Source organism: Pristiophorus japonicus, chromosome 18, assembly GCF_044704955.1.
Source record: "Pristiophorus japonicus isolate sPriJap1 chromosome 18, sPriJap1.hap1, whole genome shotgun sequence".
NCBI classification, from domain to species: Eukaryota; Metazoa; Chordata; class Chondrichthyes; family Pristiophoridae; genus Pristiophorus; species Pristiophorus japonicus.
Window position 1 is genome coordinate 95,798,439 of NC_091994.1, and position 21,097 is coordinate 95,819,535.

At 47.4% G+C, this 21,097-nt stretch overlaps 1 protein-coding gene across 3 annotated transcripts in view; it reads left to right on the top strand.

Annotated features, from left to right (window-relative positions):
* Positions 1 to 21,097, top strand: part of rnf207b (ring finger protein 207b) — an 85,035-nt gene that overhangs the window by 16,329 nt on the left and 47,609 nt on the right. For 2 of the 3 annotated variants that reach the window (XM_070860421.1, XM_070860422.1), the window contains exons 3-7: positions 3,564 to 3,696; positions 5,357 to 5,501; positions 12,630 to 12,711; positions 18,110 to 18,185; positions 19,621 to 19,746. In XM_070860421.1, coding sequence (XP_070716522.1) covers positions 3,564 to 3,696; positions 5,357 to 5,501; positions 12,630 to 12,711; positions 18,110 to 18,185; positions 19,621 to 19,746 — 562 coding nt within the window. Of the gene's footprint in view, positions 1 to 1,128; positions 1,182 to 3,563; positions 3,697 to 5,356; positions 5,502 to 12,629; positions 12,712 to 18,109; positions 18,186 to 19,620; positions 19,747 to 21,097 lie in introns of those variants that run through there. The other variant, XM_070860423.1, reaches the window with a different exon arrangement.

Here is a 21,097-nt window from a genome sequence, read left to right on the forward strand (position 1 = left end):
CCCATCAGTTACCCTGAGGGGCAGGTTAGATTAAAATTGCCCCTCAGTATCGAGGTCCACACATGAAGCATTGAAACTGTGGTGGGGTACAGGAGGGGACGGCAGGTAAACTGTCGGTGCCTTGAAGAGAGGACAGAGATAAACGCACATCCCTCACTTACAGTCTGATGACGCGGCCGATCCCAAGGGATAGTTAACTGATTGAGATCAGCCGGTTGTCACCCACTCAAACCTCAGTCAGCAAGAGAAGCATCAATCACTTCAGTCCCATTGTCGAACAGCTGCACAATAAAAGCCAGTCTACTTTTAGAGGGAGCGGAATGTGAGGCGAGTCAGGCTCACCAGGCCGAGATAGCACAGGCACGCAGTCCCCATGACAATAAGCAAAGGGTTTGCTAATCTAACAGTGGAATTAAATCCAGCACTGACCAATTAAAAGACAGATGGACAGTCCCGTCCGCCCCCACCCCCAGACCCCACCCCACCCCCCCATCCCCCACTCCCACCCCCCGCCGACCCCACCCCACCCCCCCAAAACGGTAAACAAACAAGGTTTTGTTGTACAGGAGCCCCGGTGTGTATCTTTTGGGTTGTGACCCCACGTGACATTTACAAGGTGATCTGATCCTCTTGTCAACTTTTAATTTTAGATTTGACGTTGCAAAAATCTAAACACAGAGGGATAAAAAAAAATATACACGTCTGTGATCGGACCGGGGCCTGCTTATCTCAGGGATTGAAGGGGCTTTCTTTAACTTTCAAAGTATTGTTGAATTCATTGTTTCCAGATGAAGATTATAATTAGACTGTGGGTATCGCCATGAAGGTCAGAGGGGCCAGGAGCTGGGCCAATGTGCAGTGTAGGCATAGCCCGGGGCAGCTGGAGCCCTTTCTCATGAAATGCAATCCCCCCGCAGGTGACTGACTGACTGTGTCTTTTTTAGTCACTCTGCCGCCTCCCTCCCCAACCTGACACTCAGTTTGTCCCTGTAAGCTCCTCCAGTCACGCTGATCAGCACTCGATAGTCCGGCACTGTCGGCTATTCGGGCCATTCCAGTGGTGGGAGGGGTACAGAGAGCGGTGGGCGGGCAGGTTAGGGAGGAGGCCACGCCAAACCTAACCTGGATGACTCAGAAGATCGAGGATCAGAGATGAGGCTGGATGAATCAGACGACCACAGGTGAGAGCTCCCATTTCTTTCTGAGTGTTACGTTCTCGTTTGTAGATTGTTGAGTCATTGGAGATACGGGCTGGGGTTAATCAGTAGGTGCAGTGAGGGGATGAGTTGGACGGAGGTTGTTTAAGTTGTAGGGGAGCAGGGGCCATACGCTCCAATTTTGAACATTGTTTCTTCAAACATTTTCTCATCTGGGCTAGCACAGTGGTACAAGGACCACTACAATTGGCTTCAAATTGTCAGCCGTGGTTCAGTGGATAGCGCGCTCTCCTCTGAGTCAGAAGGGCACGAGTTCCACTCCAGAGACTTGAGCCCATAATCCAGGCTGACACTTCAACTCAGTGCTGAGGGAGTGCTGCACTGTCGGAGGTGCCATCTTTTGAATGAGACGTTAAACCGAGAACTCGTCTGCCCTTTCAGGTGGACGGGAAAGATTCCATAGCATTATTCAAAGAATAGCAGGGGAGTTCTCCCCAATGTTTTGGCCAATCTATATCCTTCAACCAATATCACTAAAACAGATTATCTCCTCATTATCATATTGCTGTTTGTGGGACCTTGCTGTGCCCAAATTGGCTGCCACAGTTCCTACATTACAGCAGTGACTACACTTCAAAGGTACTTCATTGGCTGTAAAGTGCTTTGGGACCTTGTGAAAAGTGCTATAGGGATGCAAAAAAACAGTAAAAGGGAATATTATTTGAATGGGGAGAAATTACAACATGCTGCGGTGCAGAGGGACCTGGGGGTCCTTGTGCATGAAACTCTTTTGAGTTTACCTGAAAATAAACATAAACATTAAAACCATGCCACCCGCCTGGGTGACACAGCAGACATTTTCAAGGCCCCTTTTTTTTTTTTTCCTTTTTTTTCTTTTTTTGTTTTTTTTTGGGGCGCTAAAATCAAATTTTTCCAGTGCCCCCTATAAAAGGGGAGGGGGACACTAAAAGCACCGGCAATGAAAGCAAATTAAACTTTAAAACGTAAAATCAAATTAAAATTTGGTTGCCGGGCGTGATGATGCACTCCAGTCCCTCCGGTGCCCACCTCTCGCGGAAGGCCGCGAGCATACCGGTGGACACCGCGTGCTCCATCTCCAAGGACACCCTGGACCGGATGTAAGAGCGGAAGAGAGGCAGGCAGTCAGGTTGAACGACCCCCTCGACCGCCCGCTGCCTGGACCGGCTGATGGCAGCCTTGGCCGTGCCCAGGAGCAGTCCTACGAGGAGGCCTTCGGACCTACCCGCTCCCCTCCGCAAAGGGTGCCCAAAGATCAGGAGAGTGGGACTGAAGTGCAGCCAGAATTTCAGGAGCAGCCCCTTCAAATAATGGAAGTCCTTGTGCATGAATCTCAAAAAAAGTTAGTTTGCAGGTGCAGCAGGTAATCAGGAAGGCGAATGGAATGTTGGCCTTCATTGTGAGAGGGATGGAATACAAAAAAGCAGGGAGATCCTGCTGCAACTGTACAGGGTATTGGTGAGACTGCACCTGGAGTACTGCGTGCAGTTTTGGTCACCTTACTTAAGGAAGAATATACTAGCTTTGGAGGGGGTACAGAGACAATTCACTAGGCTGATTCCGGAGATGAGGGGGTTACCTTATGATGATAGATTGAGTAGACTGGGTCTTTACTCGTTGGAGTTCAGAAGGATAAGGGGTGATCTTATAGAAACATGAAAGGGATAGACAAGATAGAGGCAGAGAGGTTGTTTCCACTGGTTGGGGAGACTAGAACTAGGGGGCACAGCCTCAAAATACGGGAGAGCCAATTTAAAACCGATTTGAGAAGGAACTCAGAGGGTTGTGAATCTGTGGAATTATCGGCCCAAGGAAGCAGTTGAGGCTAGCTCATTGAATGTATTCAAGTCACAGATAAATAGATTTTTAACCAATAAGGGAATTAAGGGTTATGGGGAGCGGGCGGGTAAGTGGAGCTGAGTCCACGGCCAGATCAGCCATGATCTTTTTGAATGGCGGAGCAGGCTTGAGGGGCTAGATGGCCTACTCCTGTTCCTAATTCTTATGTTCTTATGTTCTTTCTTTCTATTGTCAGAGTTCTTATCCTCATGCCTCTGTGAAGTGCCTTGAAATGTTTCTCCATGTTAAAGGTGCTATATAAATGCAGGTTGTTGTTATAGTGACTGTGTGTCCCGAGATGATTGGAGTTATCCATCTTTAGTTGAAGGTGGTCTTGTTCCATGTGAAGTTCAAATCCAGTTCAGTGATCTTTCCAACCTTGTAGTGATCTCTGTAACTCACTGCTGCCTTTACCCATCTCCCATCCCCACCCCTACCGCTGTATTTGGTTTCCCACACGCCCCACGGGAATATCCTGTGCACCTCTTTGGTTTCCTGCACTGGCCAATGGCTCTGTTTCTATTCCAGACGTCCGTCAATTGTGAAGGGCACCAGCGGGCTCCCGAAGGTAGATCGACTGCTCAAGTTCCTGGTCGACAGCTCGGCTGACTGCGAGGAGATTGTGCAGTGTGCAAACTGTGATCTGGAGTGCAAGAAACAGGTAAGGGGGGGCCTGTGAAACCGTCGAGGGGGTGGGGGGTGGGGGGGTAGAAGAATGAGGGCAGGATGGAATTCTGGAGTCTTCTCCCCTCCTCTCCTGAAGGCACCGTCTGTTGCTGGGATCCAGTTCCATGGGCACCAACCACATTGCCCAAGAAGCCACGTGTGAGCTTAAACATTGAGCCGTCGCTATTCAGTTGTGGGGTGCGTCATATCCAAACTCAATCCAGTCCTGAACCACAGTTTTCCCAGCCGCGTTCAATAGATACCAATCTGGTGGAGCTGAGGCCAATGGTAGTGCCCTAACTGCTGCCCGGCTCAGGTCAGATAACGCAACACAGACTGGGCTTCAGTTAAACATCATCTCAACTACCACTGGGGAGTATTGCAGGCTCGCTACACGGTTTGTGCTGAGTTAGCCGCTTTCAGCCAGGGCTAGAGGTAGAAAACTACAACTGAGATACGCTTGACTGGGTCAGGAGACCATTACCTTGTGCTCGCTGGCCAACATTGGCTCCCAATCCAGCAGCGCCTCAATTTTAAAATTCTCGCCCTTGTTTTCAAATCCCTCCGTGGCCTCACCCCTCCCTATCTCTGTAACCTCCTCCAGCCCCATGACCTTCTGAGGGCTCTGCTTTCCTCCAATTCTGGCTTCTTGTCCATCCCTTACTTCTATCGCTCCACCATTGGCAGTCATGCCTTCAGCTACTTGGGCCCAAGCTCTGGAATTCCCTCTCTAAACCTCTCCGGCTATCTACCTCTCTCTCTACTCCTTAAAACCTACCTCTTTGACCAAGCTATTGATCATCAATGTTCCCTCTTTTTTACTTTTGGCTGCGCGGCCCCTTTAAGAGGGCCCGTTCACAGTTTCGCGCATGTGTGAAACGTAACATTGAAAAAGCTGGTCCCAGGCTCCGCGGGACTGGCAGAGAGCTATGTGTCTGTGCAATGGATAGGCGACGTTGGTCATCTGTCCTAATATCTCCTTTCGTGGTTCGGTGTCAAAGTTTTGATAACGCCCCGTGAAGCGCTTTGGGATGTCTTACTACATTACAGTGCTATATAAATGCAAGTTGTTGTTGTTGCGAAACAGAAACTTTTGGCTGGGTTTTTGCTCATGGTTATTACTCAGTGACTCCCTGCTCGTGTTGGACAGGTTTGGGTTCAGTCGTGATGCCCCTGCCCTTCCCCCCACATCCCCGGTTGAACAGTCTGCAGGTATCCAATGTCTCAGCTCAGTTTACGGAAAACCTAATCAGGAGTCAGCACCCGCACTGGAGGGTGGGGGGGGGGAGGGGGTGGAGGGGGAGGGGCGGTAGGGGGAGAGAGAGGGGCGGTGGGTGGGGGGGTGAGAGGGATGGGGGGAGGGGTGGTGGGGGAGAGGGTGAGGGGGTGGGGGGGTGAGGGGGGGAGAGGGGGAGAGGTGGAGGGGCGATGGAGGGGAAGAGGGATGGGGGAGAGGGAGGCAGGGTGGGGGGAAAAGGCGGTTCGGTGGGAGGGTGAGAGGGCTGGGGGGAGGGGGTGGTGGGGTGGGGGGGAGAGGGGGAGGGGGTGGGGGGGGAAGAGGGGGAGGGGAAATTGGCCGAAGGAACACATTTTAAAAAGGTAACGTTAAGTTCTGCTCCTTGAAGTGTCTTACGCTGTCGCTTTGTCCAGTGCAGGACGCGGACGCCATGTTTTACTGCAACACGTGTAACCAGCCGCTCTGCAGCTCCTGCCGCAAGGACACGCACACGGCAAAAATGTTTGCCCGGCACGAGATCGTCACTCTCGCCAAACGCACCAAGGAGCTGCACAAGAAATGCGGTACGGATCTCCAGTCCCGGTCTCAGGAAGCTCACTCGTAGTCTATCCATGACGATGAAATCAAAAGGATGGGGGTGGCATGTGTGATATCTTCACAGAGCACAGCACACACAGCTTCCTAACATGGCAGGCAGCTCTCTTGGAAGTCTCCTGAAATCTGCCTAGTTCTGTTTATTATTAACCCTGCACTTGCAGTACACAATACACCCACATCCACAGTGTGGAGCTACAAACATTACAAGCTTACAGACATTCCACTTCTCCCTCCTTAATGAAGAAACCATCATAACAAACATCATACATAACTTTCATGTTTACACATAACACAGGATATAAACTTTTTTTCCCCATATTTACAAATTTAACTTTACCACTTGTTTTCTGTTTCGAAGAGGATACCTTCGCTCCAGAACAGAACCTTCCAAACATGGTGTCGATTTCACACTCATTCGAGGCTCATCCTGAGGAACGTTTTCCTCCACGCAATTTCCTTGATTTTCTTTTGAACTCACTCTAACTTCAGGCTCTTTGTTTTCCTGACTCGGACTCAGATTCTCTCCTGGATTTGTTTCCAGTGCATTTAGGATTTAGGATTTGCTACTGGCATATCAAAACTATCTGATGAGTCAGAAATCATTGAATCATTCCCACCTTCAACTCCTTCCAGGTCTGTAGGTAAAATATGATCAATATGAACCAACCTAACCTGTTCATTATCAAACATCTTTACCAAATATGTGCAAGGACCACATATCTTCACCACTCTTCCTGGTAACCACTTTACCCATTTATGGTGATGGTTCTTCACTCTCACCTTCTGGTTAATTTCACACTTCTCTCTTTTACTCTACCTCTATCATGATTCTCTTTCTGTCTTAATTGTGTCTCTTCTACGGATTGTGCCAAATTTGGCTTTAACAATGAGAATCTGGTTCGTGGCTGTCGTTTGAGAAACAACTCTGCTGGTGTTCTACCAGTAGTTGTATGAGGAGTATTTTGATATGTAATCAAAAAATCAGCCAATTTGTGATCCAATGGCAACTGTCATTTCCTTGGATTTGGATCTAACATTTGTTTTATGAGGGCAGGTTTTACAATTTGTACAGTGCGCTCTGCTGCACCATTCGAAGCAGGATGGTATGGTGGAACCTTGGTATGTTTCACACCATTTTTGCTCGTGAATTGTGCAAATTCTTCTGAATAAAATTGTGGTCATTATCCAAAACAATTTCTTCAGGGAGGCCAAATGAAGAAAATAATTTTCATAAAATGTCCAATGTTTTACTTGTTGTTATTTTCCACATTGGAAACACCTCAACCCACTTTGAATGGCTATCAATCACAATGAACAATTGTTGTCCTTCTAGCTCGGCAAAATCAATATGTAGCCTTTGCCATACCCTGGGAGGCCATTTCCATGGCTTAATGGTACTGGTGGTGGTTGCTTGCTTACCGATTGACATGTCGTACACTGACTCACGATGTACTCTATATCTTTATCAAGACCTGGCCACCATAAATAACTGCGTGCAAAACTCTTGGTCAAGTACATTCCCAGGTGCTGGTCATGGAGGTCTCCTATTAATTTGGACCTGAATTTATTTGGTATAACCACTCTTGCACCCCACATGATACAATCTTTATCGACTGATAATTCATTCCTACGAATGAAGAATGGATGTGTATCTTTGTCTGTTACCTGTTTGGCCATCCATTTGCAATATAACCATGCACCTTTGACATCACTGGGTCATGTTTGGTTGCTCTACCAATCTCTTCAGCTGTGACTGACAGTTCATCAATGTATGAAAAATAAAACACTTCTTCCCTATCGGGTATAACTTGTGATGGGGAAGGCAATCTAGACATTGCATCAGCATTACTGTGATCAGCTGATCGTCTGTATTCAATATCATATGTATACGCTGACAAAATCAAAGCCCATCTCTGCATTCAGGCTGCAGCTAATGTTGGAGCTGGAGACTTTGGATGGAGGATTGCTGTTAAGGGCTTATGGTCCATAACGATGGAAAACTTACGACCATACAAGTATTTGTAAAACTTCTTAACCCCAAAAATTAATGCCAAAGCTTCCCTTTTAATTTGCGCATAATTACTCTCACTGGTACTGAGAGTGCGTGAAGCAAAAGGAATTGGTCTCTCCTCCGCACTACTTAATACATGAGAGATTACTGCCCCAACTCCATACGGAGAGGCATCACATGCTAGCTTAACCTCCTTAGATATGTCATAGTGAACTAACATGGTGCTCTCTACCAATTTGCTTTTACACTCCTTGAATGCTGTATTGCATTCTTTTGACCACTTCCAATGGACCTGTTTTTTCAAAAGTTCATTCAGTGGATATAATACTGTAGCCAAATTTGGTAGGAACTTCCCATAATAGTTCAAAATACACAAGAATGAACAAAGTTCAGTGACATTCCTGGGAGTGGGTGCATTTCTAATTGCATCCAATTTTTCCATGCTTGGATGTAAACCATCTTTGTCTACTCTGTACCCTAAGTACTCCACTGAGTTTTTAAATAACTCACACTTATGAGCAGACACTCGTACTCTGTGCTTCTCTAGCCGTTTGAGGACTTCATTCAATATGTTATTATGAATTTGCCTATTTGGTGCTGAAATTAGTATGTCATCCAAATAACATACTACCCCTTCAATACCTTGCAAAATCTAGTTCATCACCCCTTGGAATATGGCAGGGGCAGAAGACACTCCAAACGGTAGCCTGTTAAATTGATATAGGCCTAGATGAGTGTTTATAGTCAAAAATAACTTGGACTCCTCATCTAGTTCAAGCTGTAAGTAGGCATTCGTAAGATCCAATTTTGAGAAGATCTGACCACCTGTCAGTGTTGTGAACAAATCTTCTATATTCGGCAATGTATTGGGGACATTACCCTCTAGAACCTGGTTTATGGTTACTTTATAATCACCACACAATCTTACCTTACCATCAGACTTAGGTACAACAACAATGGGTGTGGCCCAATTACATCAATCTATCTTACAAATAATGTTCTCAGTCTCTAGTCTTTTGAGTTCTTGCTCAACTTTCTCCTTGAGTGCATATGGTACAGAACATGGCTTGTAGTAAACTGATCTAGCGTCCTTCTGTACCCTGACACTCGCCTTGAAGCCTTGGATCGGACTGCCCGTTTCACAGAACACCTTCGGATATTGCTTGATAACCTCATCCGTCGATGAAAACCTTGCTTCCACACAGAAAATCTTACTCCAATCCAGCTTAAGTGAGCTCAACCAATTTCTTCCTAGTAAGGCAGACTTGTCTCCTTTCACTACTATTAGAGGCAAGTTCTGAAATTGATCTTTATATGTCACTGGTACGGTGATACGACCTACCACAGGAATTTTCTCTCCAGGGTAGCCTCGCAGCTCTATCTTGGATTTCTCCAGTTGAAAATCACACAATTTGTCACGGTATAGTGACTCCGGTACTACACTCACGGATGCACCCGTGTCAATTTCCATTGGTATTTTGAATCCCGCAACATCTATGTGGATTTTGATGCTTTCCGAAACGCTGTCCATTAACCTCGTGCTCCTGATGACGTGTAACTCTTAACATCTCCTCGTCCTGTTGTTGTTCTTCCATACTATGTAGTCTCTTGGGATTTCTACTCATAGATTTGGAAGCTGGTTTACCCTTCAGTCGGCATGCCTTCGCAAGATGCCCAGTCTTTCTGCAGAAGAAACATTCTGCCTTCACGTATGGACAACTTTGAGCAATGTGTTGTCCCAGGCACCTATAGCATGACTTCGACGTTCTGGTAGAATTTCCAGTTTCTGAGACTTCCGGCCATGGCCGTCTTTTACTTGGAATCTGCAGGTGATTTACCTCGGTTGACTTACGACCGTAATCATTATTTAATTCTCGGGAATATTGTTCGGCCATGCTCATTGATCTCGATGTCTGACAAGCAATCTCAAAAGTCAAGTCATCCGTCGTCAATAACTTCCTTCTGATCGCATCATTTTTCACCCCACAAACAAAACGATCCCGTAATGCTCGGTTTTGAAAGTTTCCAAAATTACAGTGCATCGATAGCTTTTTTAATGCTACGATGTAATTACTGATACTTTCATCAGCCTTTTGATTACGAATCCCGAAACGATAGCTTTCAGCAATTTCTAATGGTTTGGGGTTATAGTGCTGCTCCAGCTTCGTTAAAATCTCTTTAAGCGTTGTGTCTTTTGGCTCATCAGGCACAAGCAGATTTACAAGGGTGTCATATAATGCCGGACCTGCCTCCGATAAGAAGATCGCTTTCCTACGTTCCAACACAGCCCAGTTCTGGACTGCATTTTCTGGAACTTCGATTATGTTATTTGCAATGAAATACAATTCTAGCCAATCCACATACGCTTTAAAACGTTCCCGGTCATGTCTATATTCACCCAAATATCCCAATACACCTGCCATTTTAATCTCTAGCTGTTCACACCATGTGCTGTAATTTACCTCGGATTTTGTAGCTTTTTTCCAAAGACAGAAACTTCCAAGGTCTCTCTGTCGGCTGGCTGAATCCTTCACCAATAAAAATTAAGCTTTAAATCATCCGAAAAATCCCATCTTCCGTCGGCAAATGTGATATATTCACAGAGCACAGTGCTCACAGCTTCCTAACATGGCAGGCAGCTCTCGCGGAAGTCTCCGGAAATCTGCCTAGTTCTGTTTATTATTAACCCTGCACTTGCAGTACACAATACGTCCACATCCATAGTGTGGAGCTACAAACATTACAAGCTTACAGACATTACACTATGGTGGTGCAGTGGTTGCGTTACTGGATCAGTAATCACATGTCATGAACTAATAATCCAGAACCCGGGCGTTCAAACCCAGTTTAAGTTCAATTTAAGAAAAAAAGTTTGGAAATAAAAAAACTATCGCTGGATTATTGTAAAAACCCAGCTGGTCCACTCGTGTCCTGTAGGGGAGGAAACCTGCCATCCCTATCCAGTCTGGCCTATCTGTGACTCCATTCCCACTCCCACGTGGCTGGCTGTTAACTGGCCTGGCAAGACAGTCACTTATACAAGGGATGAAAAAGAAAGAAAGACTTACATTTATATAGCACCTTTCACGACCACCGGACGTCCCAATGCACTTTACAGCCAATTAAATACTTTTTGAAGTGTTGTCACTGTTGTAATGTAGGACAGGCAACAAACGCACACATTCTGAGAAAGAATATTTTTTTTTAAAGTGATTTCACTGCTACCTTTGTAAAGTATGTAAAAATAGTAAGTAAAGCCTGTCAGTCTCTGAGCCACACAGAGCAGGAATGCGGTCTGTGCTGAATGTCTGATCCCAGCCAGGGTGACAATAGGAGTGTGCTATAATTAAGCCGTTGAGTTAAGGAAGGGAACAGTCAGCTAGCAAATCATCATCCAGTGACGTCTGCAGAAACGTGCGTCAGGTGAGGACAGGATTGTGATGTACCCCATGGTTGACCAGCCTGTCTGCCCTCACTGTCTGGGCTCACGAATGAAGAATGGCCAGTTAGATGAGGGACCATAGGGCAACTGACACACACCAGTGAGTCAGGGCCTTCAAGACAGGAGGGTAAAAAATGGGGAAAAACAAAACCCACTATAAATACATTTAGTAAAATGGTTAAAGAAAGACTTGTATTTATAGAGTGCCTTTCACATCCTCAGGATATCCCAAAGCTAATGAAGTACTTTTGATGTGTAGTCACTGTTGTAATGTAGGAAACACGGCAGTCAATTTGCGCATAGTAAAGTCCCACAAACAGCAATGTGATAATTGATCAGACAATTTGATTTAGTGATGTTGATTGAGGGATAAACATTGGGTAGGACACTGGGGAGAACTCCCCTGCTCTTCTTTGAATAGTGCTCTGGGATATTTTACATCCAGAAGTATAAAACAAGTCCAGTTTCGACGGCACCAAACTGCCCTTAATTGAGCATTAAATTGGCAATCTCACTTAAAGAGGCTACGGGATACAGAAAATGTTATGCTGATGCAATAGGAGGAGGTACTTTCCTGTGGTTGGCGTTAAAACAGATTGGCTGTACAAAATCGAAGGAGAGGAGATTTACTAAAATGGTGCCAGGGTTGAGGGACTTCAGTTACATGGATAGACTGGAGAAGCTGTGGTTGTTCTCCTTCGAGCAGAGAAGGTTGAGGGGAGATTTGATAGAGGTCTTCAAAATGATGAGGGTTTTGATAGAGCAAATAAAAACAAACTGTTTCCGCTGGCAGGAGGGTTGGTAACTAGAGGACACAGATTTAAAATAATTGGCCAAAAGGGCAGAGGGCGATTAGGAAAAAAAATGTACTCAGTGAGTTGTTGTGATCCGGAATGCATTGCCTGAAAGGGTGGTGGAAGAAAATGCAATAGTAACTTTCAAAAGGGAATTGGATATATACTTAAAAAGGGAAAACATTCCAGGGCTATGGGGAGAGAGGGAGTGGGACTGATCAGATCGCTCTTTCAAAGAACCGGCACAGGCACAATGGGCCAAATGGCCTCCTTCTGTGCTATATTATTCTCTAAGCTTTACTCAAGAGTTGCTGATCAGCTCCATAGTCCACTGTCCTCTTTGTCTGGTTCTTGTTATGTATGTATGTAGACCGTACCCAAATGTAAGACTTGCCACTATGGGGCACACCTGTGGGAGACCTAAGGGTCACCTGTGCACCCTGGGGCAAGCAGGTATAAAAGGTGATTCACCATGCTGCTTCCCCACCCTGGAGTCTGAATAAAGAGACCAAGGTCACAACAGTTTGAGCTTGCAATATAGTCCTGTGAATTTATTCTGAACATAACAGTTCTGATAGCGACCTCCTATTCTTCCATCTTATTCGCCCATTTCTCTGGCCATTCCCTGCTGCTAACAGCCAACAAACATCGCCAGTAAGTATATTCTGATGGATGAGATCAATAGATTTTTGGACACTATGGGAATCAAGGGATAAGACGGGACAGTGGAGTTGAGGTCGAAGATCAGCCGTGATCTCATTAAATGGCGGAGCAGGCTCTAGGGGATGTATGGCTGACTCCTGCTCCTATTTCTTACATTCTTATGTCTCGCTATTTGTCTCTGCAGCTCTTCACGAGGAACCATACATCATGTTCTCCACGGAGAAGAAGTCCATGCTCTGTATCAACTGCTTCAGGGACATGCAAGTGTGAGTCAAACATTGATGGGCCAGGACTCAATAGATTAGACAGAATCACACAGAGTGTACAGCAAAGAGACAGCCCCACACAAATAAGCAACTCGTTCCCTTTGCTGGGCATTAAAGCAGGACAAGCTCCCTGCCAGGGAGTTGCTGAGCCTCACAGACCAGCAAGGCCCCAGGTTCAAGCCCCACTTAGATCTGAGACAAGGTAGCACCAGGGGAGGCTCCAGTTTTCCCCAGCACCCCTGGGCTCGGGAGGGTCGAATCAGACAGATTTCTTCAGCGGGGTTAGCGATCCGGAGCAAGAACCCAGGCTGGTTTTCTCAGCCCTGACCAACGATAGTCCAAGCGGACCTGGAATCACACTTTGGGACCTTCGGGTGTGTGCTGGCCGTTCAGTCCTGCACTGAGCCGAGTGTTTACACACTGAGGCAAAAGCAACATATTGCAGATGCTGGAAATCTGAAACAAGAACAGAAAATGCTGGAAAACACTGAGTAGGTCAGGCAGCATCTTGCAGAGGGGAACAGAGTTAACGTTTCAGTTCGGTAACAATGGGGGAGGTGTGTGTCATGTATTCAACTGTCATTGTAATCCATGTATAAACTGATCGAAGTTGTACACCGTGAGAACACTGACCACTAGGTGGTGAACTTGTGGGAGACACTCCTAATCTGGACTTGCAGGTAGAAAAGGGGAAGCTCCACCCACCTTCATCACTTCAGTGCTGGTTAATAAAGGTAACTGGTCACAGAGTGACCTTCTCTCTCGTATGCGCCCCGTGTGCATTTGTACTGTATAGTAAGGACATATTATTGGCGACGAGAAACTGGGATTTAAACCACGCGAGCATGGCCACTTGCAGCACAGACGAGAGGTACTGTGTTGGTGATGATTGGGACGATTTTATTGAGAGACTACAGCAAAGTTTTGTCACTAAGGAATGGCTGGGACAGGATTTGGCCGACAAACGCAGGGCTCATATCCTGACGGTTTGTGGATCCAGGACGTACTCCCTGATGAAGGACCTTCTAGCGCCAGAGAAACCGGCGGACAAGACTTTTGAAGAGCTCTGTAAGTTGATCGGGGAACACCTTAAACCGGTGAGCAGCATGCATATGGCGAGACACCGGTTTTACACGCACCGGTGGCGAGAAGGGCAAAGCGTTCCAGACTTCGTGGCAGACCTCCAGCGACTGGCGAGCCTATGTAAGTTCCCAGATGCATGCAGAGCGGAGATGCTGCGAGACTTTTTTATTGAGGGCATTGGGCACGCTGGGGTTTTCAGGAAACTGATTGAGACCAAAGACTTGATCCTGGAAACGGCGGCTTTGATGGCTCAGACATTTATCTCAGGGGAGGAAGAGGCCAGAATGATGTTTGACAAAATCTTGGTTTAAATGCAGCAAATGGACAGGAAGTCAACATTGTTAACGCGGCACACAGTTCTCCAGGCAGACAGGGGCAATCGGACATGCCCGAGCATGTAGTCGAACCCAAAGGGAGAATTCAACTGAGACAATGGCTAGCTGAACGGCGATTCATGCCATCGCAAGGGACAATGCGGCCAATAATGGGGCCATCAACACCTGTCAATGGTGCGTTTAAGGACAGTTACAGAGACAATCAGAGACGATCGACTGGTAATGGACCTTTTGTTTCCAACAACGGCTCATGTTGGAGGTGTGGAGGCAAACACATAGCCAGAGCTTGCAGGTATCAGCAATATACCTGCAGAATCTGCAACGTCAGCGGTCACTTGGCGTGTATGTGCAGGAAGCCTGCAGCCAGGTGGATGTACGAGGAGGACGGGCCCGATGTAAGCCCTACGAGGCCAAATGGACACTGAGGGAAATCGCTGGAAGCTGAAGTTCAGCGAGTTCATGTGGAGCACATATACAGTTCATACACCAGGGCGCCACCGATAATGATGAAAGTGCTCCTCAATGGCATCCCAGTATTAATGGAGCTAGACACGGGGGGCCAGCCAGTCCCTGATGAGTATCAAACAGTTCGACAAGTTGTGGGCGTCCAAGGCCAGGAGGCCAAAATTATTGCCAATTGACGCACAGCTACGGACATATACAAAGGGGATCATTCCGGTGCTAGGCAGCGCCACGGTAGTCGTGACCCACAAAGACTCAGAGAACAGGTTGCCACTCTGGATTGTCCCGGGGGATGGTCCCGCACTGCTGGGGAGGAGTTGGCTTGCTGTCATGAACTGGAAATGGGGCGATGTCAATGTAATTTCTTCTGTGGAGCGAATATCATGCTCACAGGTCCTGGACAAATTTGACTCACTATTTCAACCCGGCATTGGAACTTTCATGGGGACCAAGGTAGTGATTCACATAAACCCGGATGCCAGACCAGTACACCACAAGCCCAGAGGGTGGCGTACGTGATGCGGGAAAAGATAGAAGGTGAATTGGACCGCCTGCTGAGGGAAGGCATCATCTCGCCAGTCGAATTCAGTGACTGGGCGAGCCCGATTGTGCCGGTGCTCAAGGCGGATGGGTCGGTCAGGATATGTGGTGATTACAAGGCCACCATCAATTGGGTGTCACTCCAAGACCAGTAACCTCTACCGAGAGCGGAGGACCTCTTTGCGACGCTATCCGGTGGCAAACATTTTTCAAAATTGGACCTGACCTCAGCTTACATGACCCAGGAGCTGGCGAGTGAGTCGAAGAAGCTGACCACCATCACGACACACAAGGGGTTGTTTGAGTACAACAGATGTCCGTTCGGGATTCGTTCGGCCGGCGCGATCTTTCAACGAAACATGGAAAGTCTCCTCAAGTCGATTCCAAGGACGGTTGATTTTCAAGACGACATCCTCATCATGGGTTGCGATACTGAAGAATACCTCCACAACCTGGAGGAGGTGCTATGCAGACTGGACCAGGTAGGTCTGCGACTGAAAAAGGCGAAGTGCATCTTCCTAGCTCCAGAGGTAGAATTCCTGGGGAGGAGTTTAGCAGCAGACGGGATCAGACTCACTGCGTTCAAAATGGAAGCAATCCAGAGAGCACCCAGACCTCGTAACACGACGGAGCTGCGTTCGTTCCTGGGGCTCCTGAACTATTTTGGTAACTTTCTTCCCAAATTGAGCACGCTGTTAGAGCCGCTACACGTGCTCCTATGCAAAGGTCGTGAATGGGTTAGGGGGGACAGCCAGGAAAGGGATTTTGATAGAGCACGCAATTTGTTATGCTCCAACAATCTGTTAACGCTATATGACCCATGTAAGAAACTTGTTTTAACATGCGATGCGTCGTCCTATGGGGTCGGGTGTGTGTTGCAGCATGTTAATGCCAAGGGTCAGTTACAGCCGGTAGTTTATGCCTCCAGAAGTCTGTCCCAGGTAGAAAGAGGCTACAGGATGGTAGAAAAGGAGGCGTTCGCATGTATATATGTGGTAAAGAAAATGCACTAGTACCTGTTTGGCAGGAAATTTGAGCTGAAGACAGATCACAAACCCCTAACGTCCCTTTTGGCCGACAACAAGGCCATAAATGCAAATGCATCGGCCCGCATACAGAGGTGGGCACTCACATTAGCCGCCTATGACTATACAATTTGGCACAGACTGGGCACTGAAAACTGTGCCGATGCACTCAGCAGGCTCCCACTAGCCACCACCGAGGGGGCAACCGAGCATGCTGCTGAGATGGTCATGGCTGTTGAAGCTTTCGAAAGCGAAAGCTCACCCGTGACAGCCCGTCAGATCAAAGTCTGGACAAATAGAGACCCGCTACTGTCTTTAGTCAAGAAATGTATCCTGAATGGGGACTGGGCAGCCACGTACGGTGCATGCCCTGAGGAATTTAAACCATTTCACGGGCGCAAGAATGAACTCTCAATTCAGGCCGATTGCCTACTGTGGGGAAACCGAGTAGTCATGCCCCAGATGGGCAGAGAAGTGTTTATCCGAGAACTCCACAATGAGCACCCGGGCATTGTCATGATGAAGGCAATTGCCAGGTCACACGTTTGGTGGCCAGGGATAGATGCAGACCTGGAACTTTGTGTTCGCAGGTGCAACATGTGTGCCCAGCTGGGCAATGCGCCCAGGGAAGCCCCCTTAGCCCCTGGTCCTGTCCCGCCAAGCCATGGTCACGCATCCATGCAGGTCCTTTCATGGGGAAAATGTTTTTGGTTGTAGTAGACGCCTGCTCCAAATGGATCGAGTGTGACGTTCACAATTCAAGCACATCCTCTGCCACGGTAGAAAGTGTACAGGCAATGTTCGCCGCCCATGGTCTACCGTACGTCTTGGTCAGCGACAATGGCCCGTGCTTCACAAGCATTGAGTTCCAGGGCCTCATGGCAGGCAATGGTATCAACCATGTCAGAACAGCACCGTTAAAGCCGGCCTCAAATGGCCAGGCGGAACAAGCAGTGCAGATAATCAAACGGGATGCTCAGAATCCAAGGGGGTTCCCTACAAAGCCGCTTATCATGTCTCCTGTTGGCCAATAGATCCCGACCACACTCGCTCACAGGGGTTCCACCCGCAGAGCTGCTAATGAAAAGAACGCTCAAAACCAGGTTATCCCTCATACACCCCACCATGAAAGAAATTGTTGAGAGCAGGCGCCAGTCACAATGTGACTACCACGACAGGAATGCGAGGGCGCGATGTATTGATGTCAATGACCCTGTCTTTGTCCTCAACTACGCTGCAGGGCCCAAATGGCTTGCAGGCACTGTGATTGCCAAAGAGGGGAATAGGGTTTTGGTAGTTAAACTTACCAATGGACAAATCTGCTGCAAACACGTGGATCAAACAAAAAGGAGGTTCAGCAACCCCATAGAAGAAGCAGAGGAAGAACACGATGTAGAGTTCACTCCATCACAGGTGACCAAACACCGGAACCAAGTGGAGGAGAGCCCAGTCACTGTGGGCAGTCCGGACAGGCCTGAGGCACCGCAAACAACAGACACTCAGGCCAGTGGCCAACAACCGGAGCCCCAACTCAGGCGCTCTACAAGGGAGCGTAAACCACCAGAGAGACTTAACCTGTGATCCCAATAAGACTTTGGGGGGGAGGTGATGTCATGTATTCAACTATCATTGTAATCCATGTATAAGCTGACCTAAGTTGTACACCTTGAGAACATTGACCACTAGGTGGTGAACTTGTGGGAGACACTCCTAACCTGGACTTTCAGGTAGAAAAGGGGAAGCTCCACCCACTTTCGTCACTTCAGTGCTGGCAAATAAAGGACAGGTCACAGAGTGACCTTCTCTCTAATATGGGCCTCATGTGCATTTGTACTGTATAGTAAGGACCAATTATTGTGGATATTTGTTTAAGTAAAGTTACACTAAGGGTGTAGTTGCTGGCTCCCTTGAGCCATTCCAATCTGACAGTAACTGTTTTTGTCTCCTGTTCAGTGAGAGCCGAGCCCACTGTATCGACATTGAGACTGCTTACGTGCAAGGCTGCGAGAAGCTGGACCAGGCCGTGATGGTATGTGGACTGCAGACTTCATTCTGGGGGAGGGTGACGGAGGTGTAACTCAGGTTGCCAACCCCTCCAGGATTGCCCTGGAGTCGCCAGGAATTAAAGGCAAATCTCCAAGAGAAAAATCATAGGGGCATTAAAATAAATTGTGTTCTGTTTAAAATTTTCTGTTAACACTTTTGTGGATTAATTATAAAAATATTGGAGATTGGGGAAAAAAACTGCTGTTTGACTGCCAGTCAAGAATCATCCGATTGGGTAATGAAGAGTCTGATTGTTTTTCGATTGGCCGAGAGAAGGCGGGCGCCGTGATAATGGGCATGTTGGGCGGCCAATAGCGAGGGTGTGAGGGTAGGGCGGTTGGTGGCGGGAGGTTGTGTGGTGAACCCTCCAGGAATACGTCCAACCGGAGTTGCCAATCCGAGGTGTAACCCGCGAAAGGCTTGGAATGGTCAAAGTTAGCCAACAACAGCATCAATTACAGCAAGAATACAACCTGCTGGTTTCATGATAGAAACATAGACATTTACAGCGCAGAAGGAGGCCATTTTGGCCCATCATGTCCGCGCCGGCCGACACAGAACCGCACGGCCCTTGGTCAGGAGCCCTAAAGGTTACATGTAAACCTATGAACTGCGATGTTAATTTTAAAAGTTTAAAATAAATTAGGGATGAAACCTCACACTGAAGGCCTGTTGTAAATTTTAACATTTTACTGCTAATTACGTTGGACCATCCCTTTAAGAATATATTCTGACAGTGAAAATGAATTCCTCATGGCCTTTGAGAACATAGGAATTATAATCTGCCCCTCCCTTTATTCTTTCCCCTCATTTTCTAAAGCACCCGATTCCTTGCTGAGGTACAGTTGCACCTTGGGCCTTGGCCACTCTCCAACCAATGAAGTCTAGTCACTCTTGTAATGTGGGAAACACAGCAGCCAATTTGGGCACAGCAAGGTCTCACAAACAGCAATGTGATATTGGCCAGATAATCTGTTTTAATAATGTTGATTGAAGGATAAATATTGGCTAGGACACCAGAGAACTCCCCTGCTCTTCTTCGAAATAGTGCCATGGGATCTTTTACATCCGCCTGAGAGGGTAGATGGGGCCTCAGTTTAACGTCTAGTCCGAAAGACAGCACCTCCGACAGTGCAGCACTCCCTCAGCACTGCACTGGAAGGTTCAGTCTAGATTATGTGCTCAAGTCTCTGGAGTGGGACTTGAACCCACAACCTTTTGCCTCAGAGGCGAGTGTGCTACTCACTGAGCCACGGCTCACACCAAATCTAATGATATGAAAGAATTGATAGTAATGTAATGAAAGCGACGCTCCAGCTCTGTGGATGGGGATTGGCGGTGGGGGGCGATTGCTCCTCTATTAAAGATCCAATAAGGTGACGATTCCTCAGGTCTTCTTGGTGAATTCTGCTCACTAGGCAGTGAAGGAGCTTCAGACGTCCACACGAGAGGCCATCATCCTCCTAAAGGCCATGATCGATGAGGTGAGATACAATGTCAATGAAGAGGAGTCAGCGATCAGCTCGCTGTTCAACAGTATGCAGGTAATGCACAACATCCGCAAATTCAATAAATTAGAGTGTCAGTGAGCACAGCCACTGAGGGTGGCAGGGCCCAGGGCTCCTTCTCTCATACTTGGGCTGCTGTTTTATCATCTGCTGGTTGGACTCCCATCTGCCACTCTCCTTAAACGTAAGCTCATCCAAAACTCTGCTGCCCATACTCTAACTCGCACCAAGTCCCGTTCACCCATCACCCCTTGTGCTCACTGGCCGACATTGGCTCCCAGTCCGGCAACGCCTCAATTTTAAAATTCGCATCCTTGTGTTTAAATCTCTTCGTGGCCTCGTCCTCTCCCTTTCTCTGTGACCTCCTCCAAGGGCTGGATGTCAGGCTGCACAGTAATATCGCTGTGTCATGTCTACACAACTGTACTGGGTGCAAGTGGAGTTAAATGCCAGCTTTAATAACACCAGGAGGTGGAGAGGGTTAAATTTAATTCGCTCAAGAGAGGTCACATGGATAACTGGAGTGAGTGATGGCAACATCACACAGCTGTGGCAGGATGTGCTCTCCTGGGATCTCTGGTCCATTCTAAACCTGACTGCTCATTTAAAAGACGAGCATCTGTGAAAAATGACCACACTTTGAGTTACCAGCTTCCACAGGCTGCCTGTTTGGTGCGTGTGCAATCAAACCCTCCCCTGTCTCTAAATCCTGCATTGGAACTCTGGTACAGTTGCAGATTGCTTTTCAAATTATTACATGGGCACAGGAGGAGGCCATTCAGCCCCTGGAGCCTGTTGCACCATTTAATCAGATCATGGCTGATCTGTACCGTGACTCCATTTTCCTGCCTTTGTTCCATATCCCTTCATACCCTTACCCAATAGAAATCTATCCATTCCAGACTTGAACATTTCAATTGTCCCCCAGCATCCACAGCCTTTTGGGAGACAGAGTTCCAGATTTCCACTGCCCTTTGTGTGAAAAGATGTTTCCTGATTTCCCTCCTAAATGACCTGGCTCTAAAGAAAGAAATAGAGACTTGGATTTATATAGCGCCTTTCACGAACATCGGATGTCTCAAAGCGCTTTACTACAACCAACGCAAGTACTTTTAGAGTGTAGTCACTGTTGTAAGGTGGGAAACGCAGCAGCCAATTTGCGCACAGCAAGCTCCCACAAACAGCAATGTGATAATGACCAGATAATCTGTTTTTTTGTTATGTTGATTGAGAGACACCAGAGATAACTCCCCTGCTCTTCTTCGAAATAGTGCCATGGGATCTTTTACATCCACTTGAGAGGGTAGACGGGGCCTCGATTTAACGATGTAACTATTTGTACTGCATTTTTTCTGTGCACGCGTCTGTCAAACTCTGCCCCCCGCCC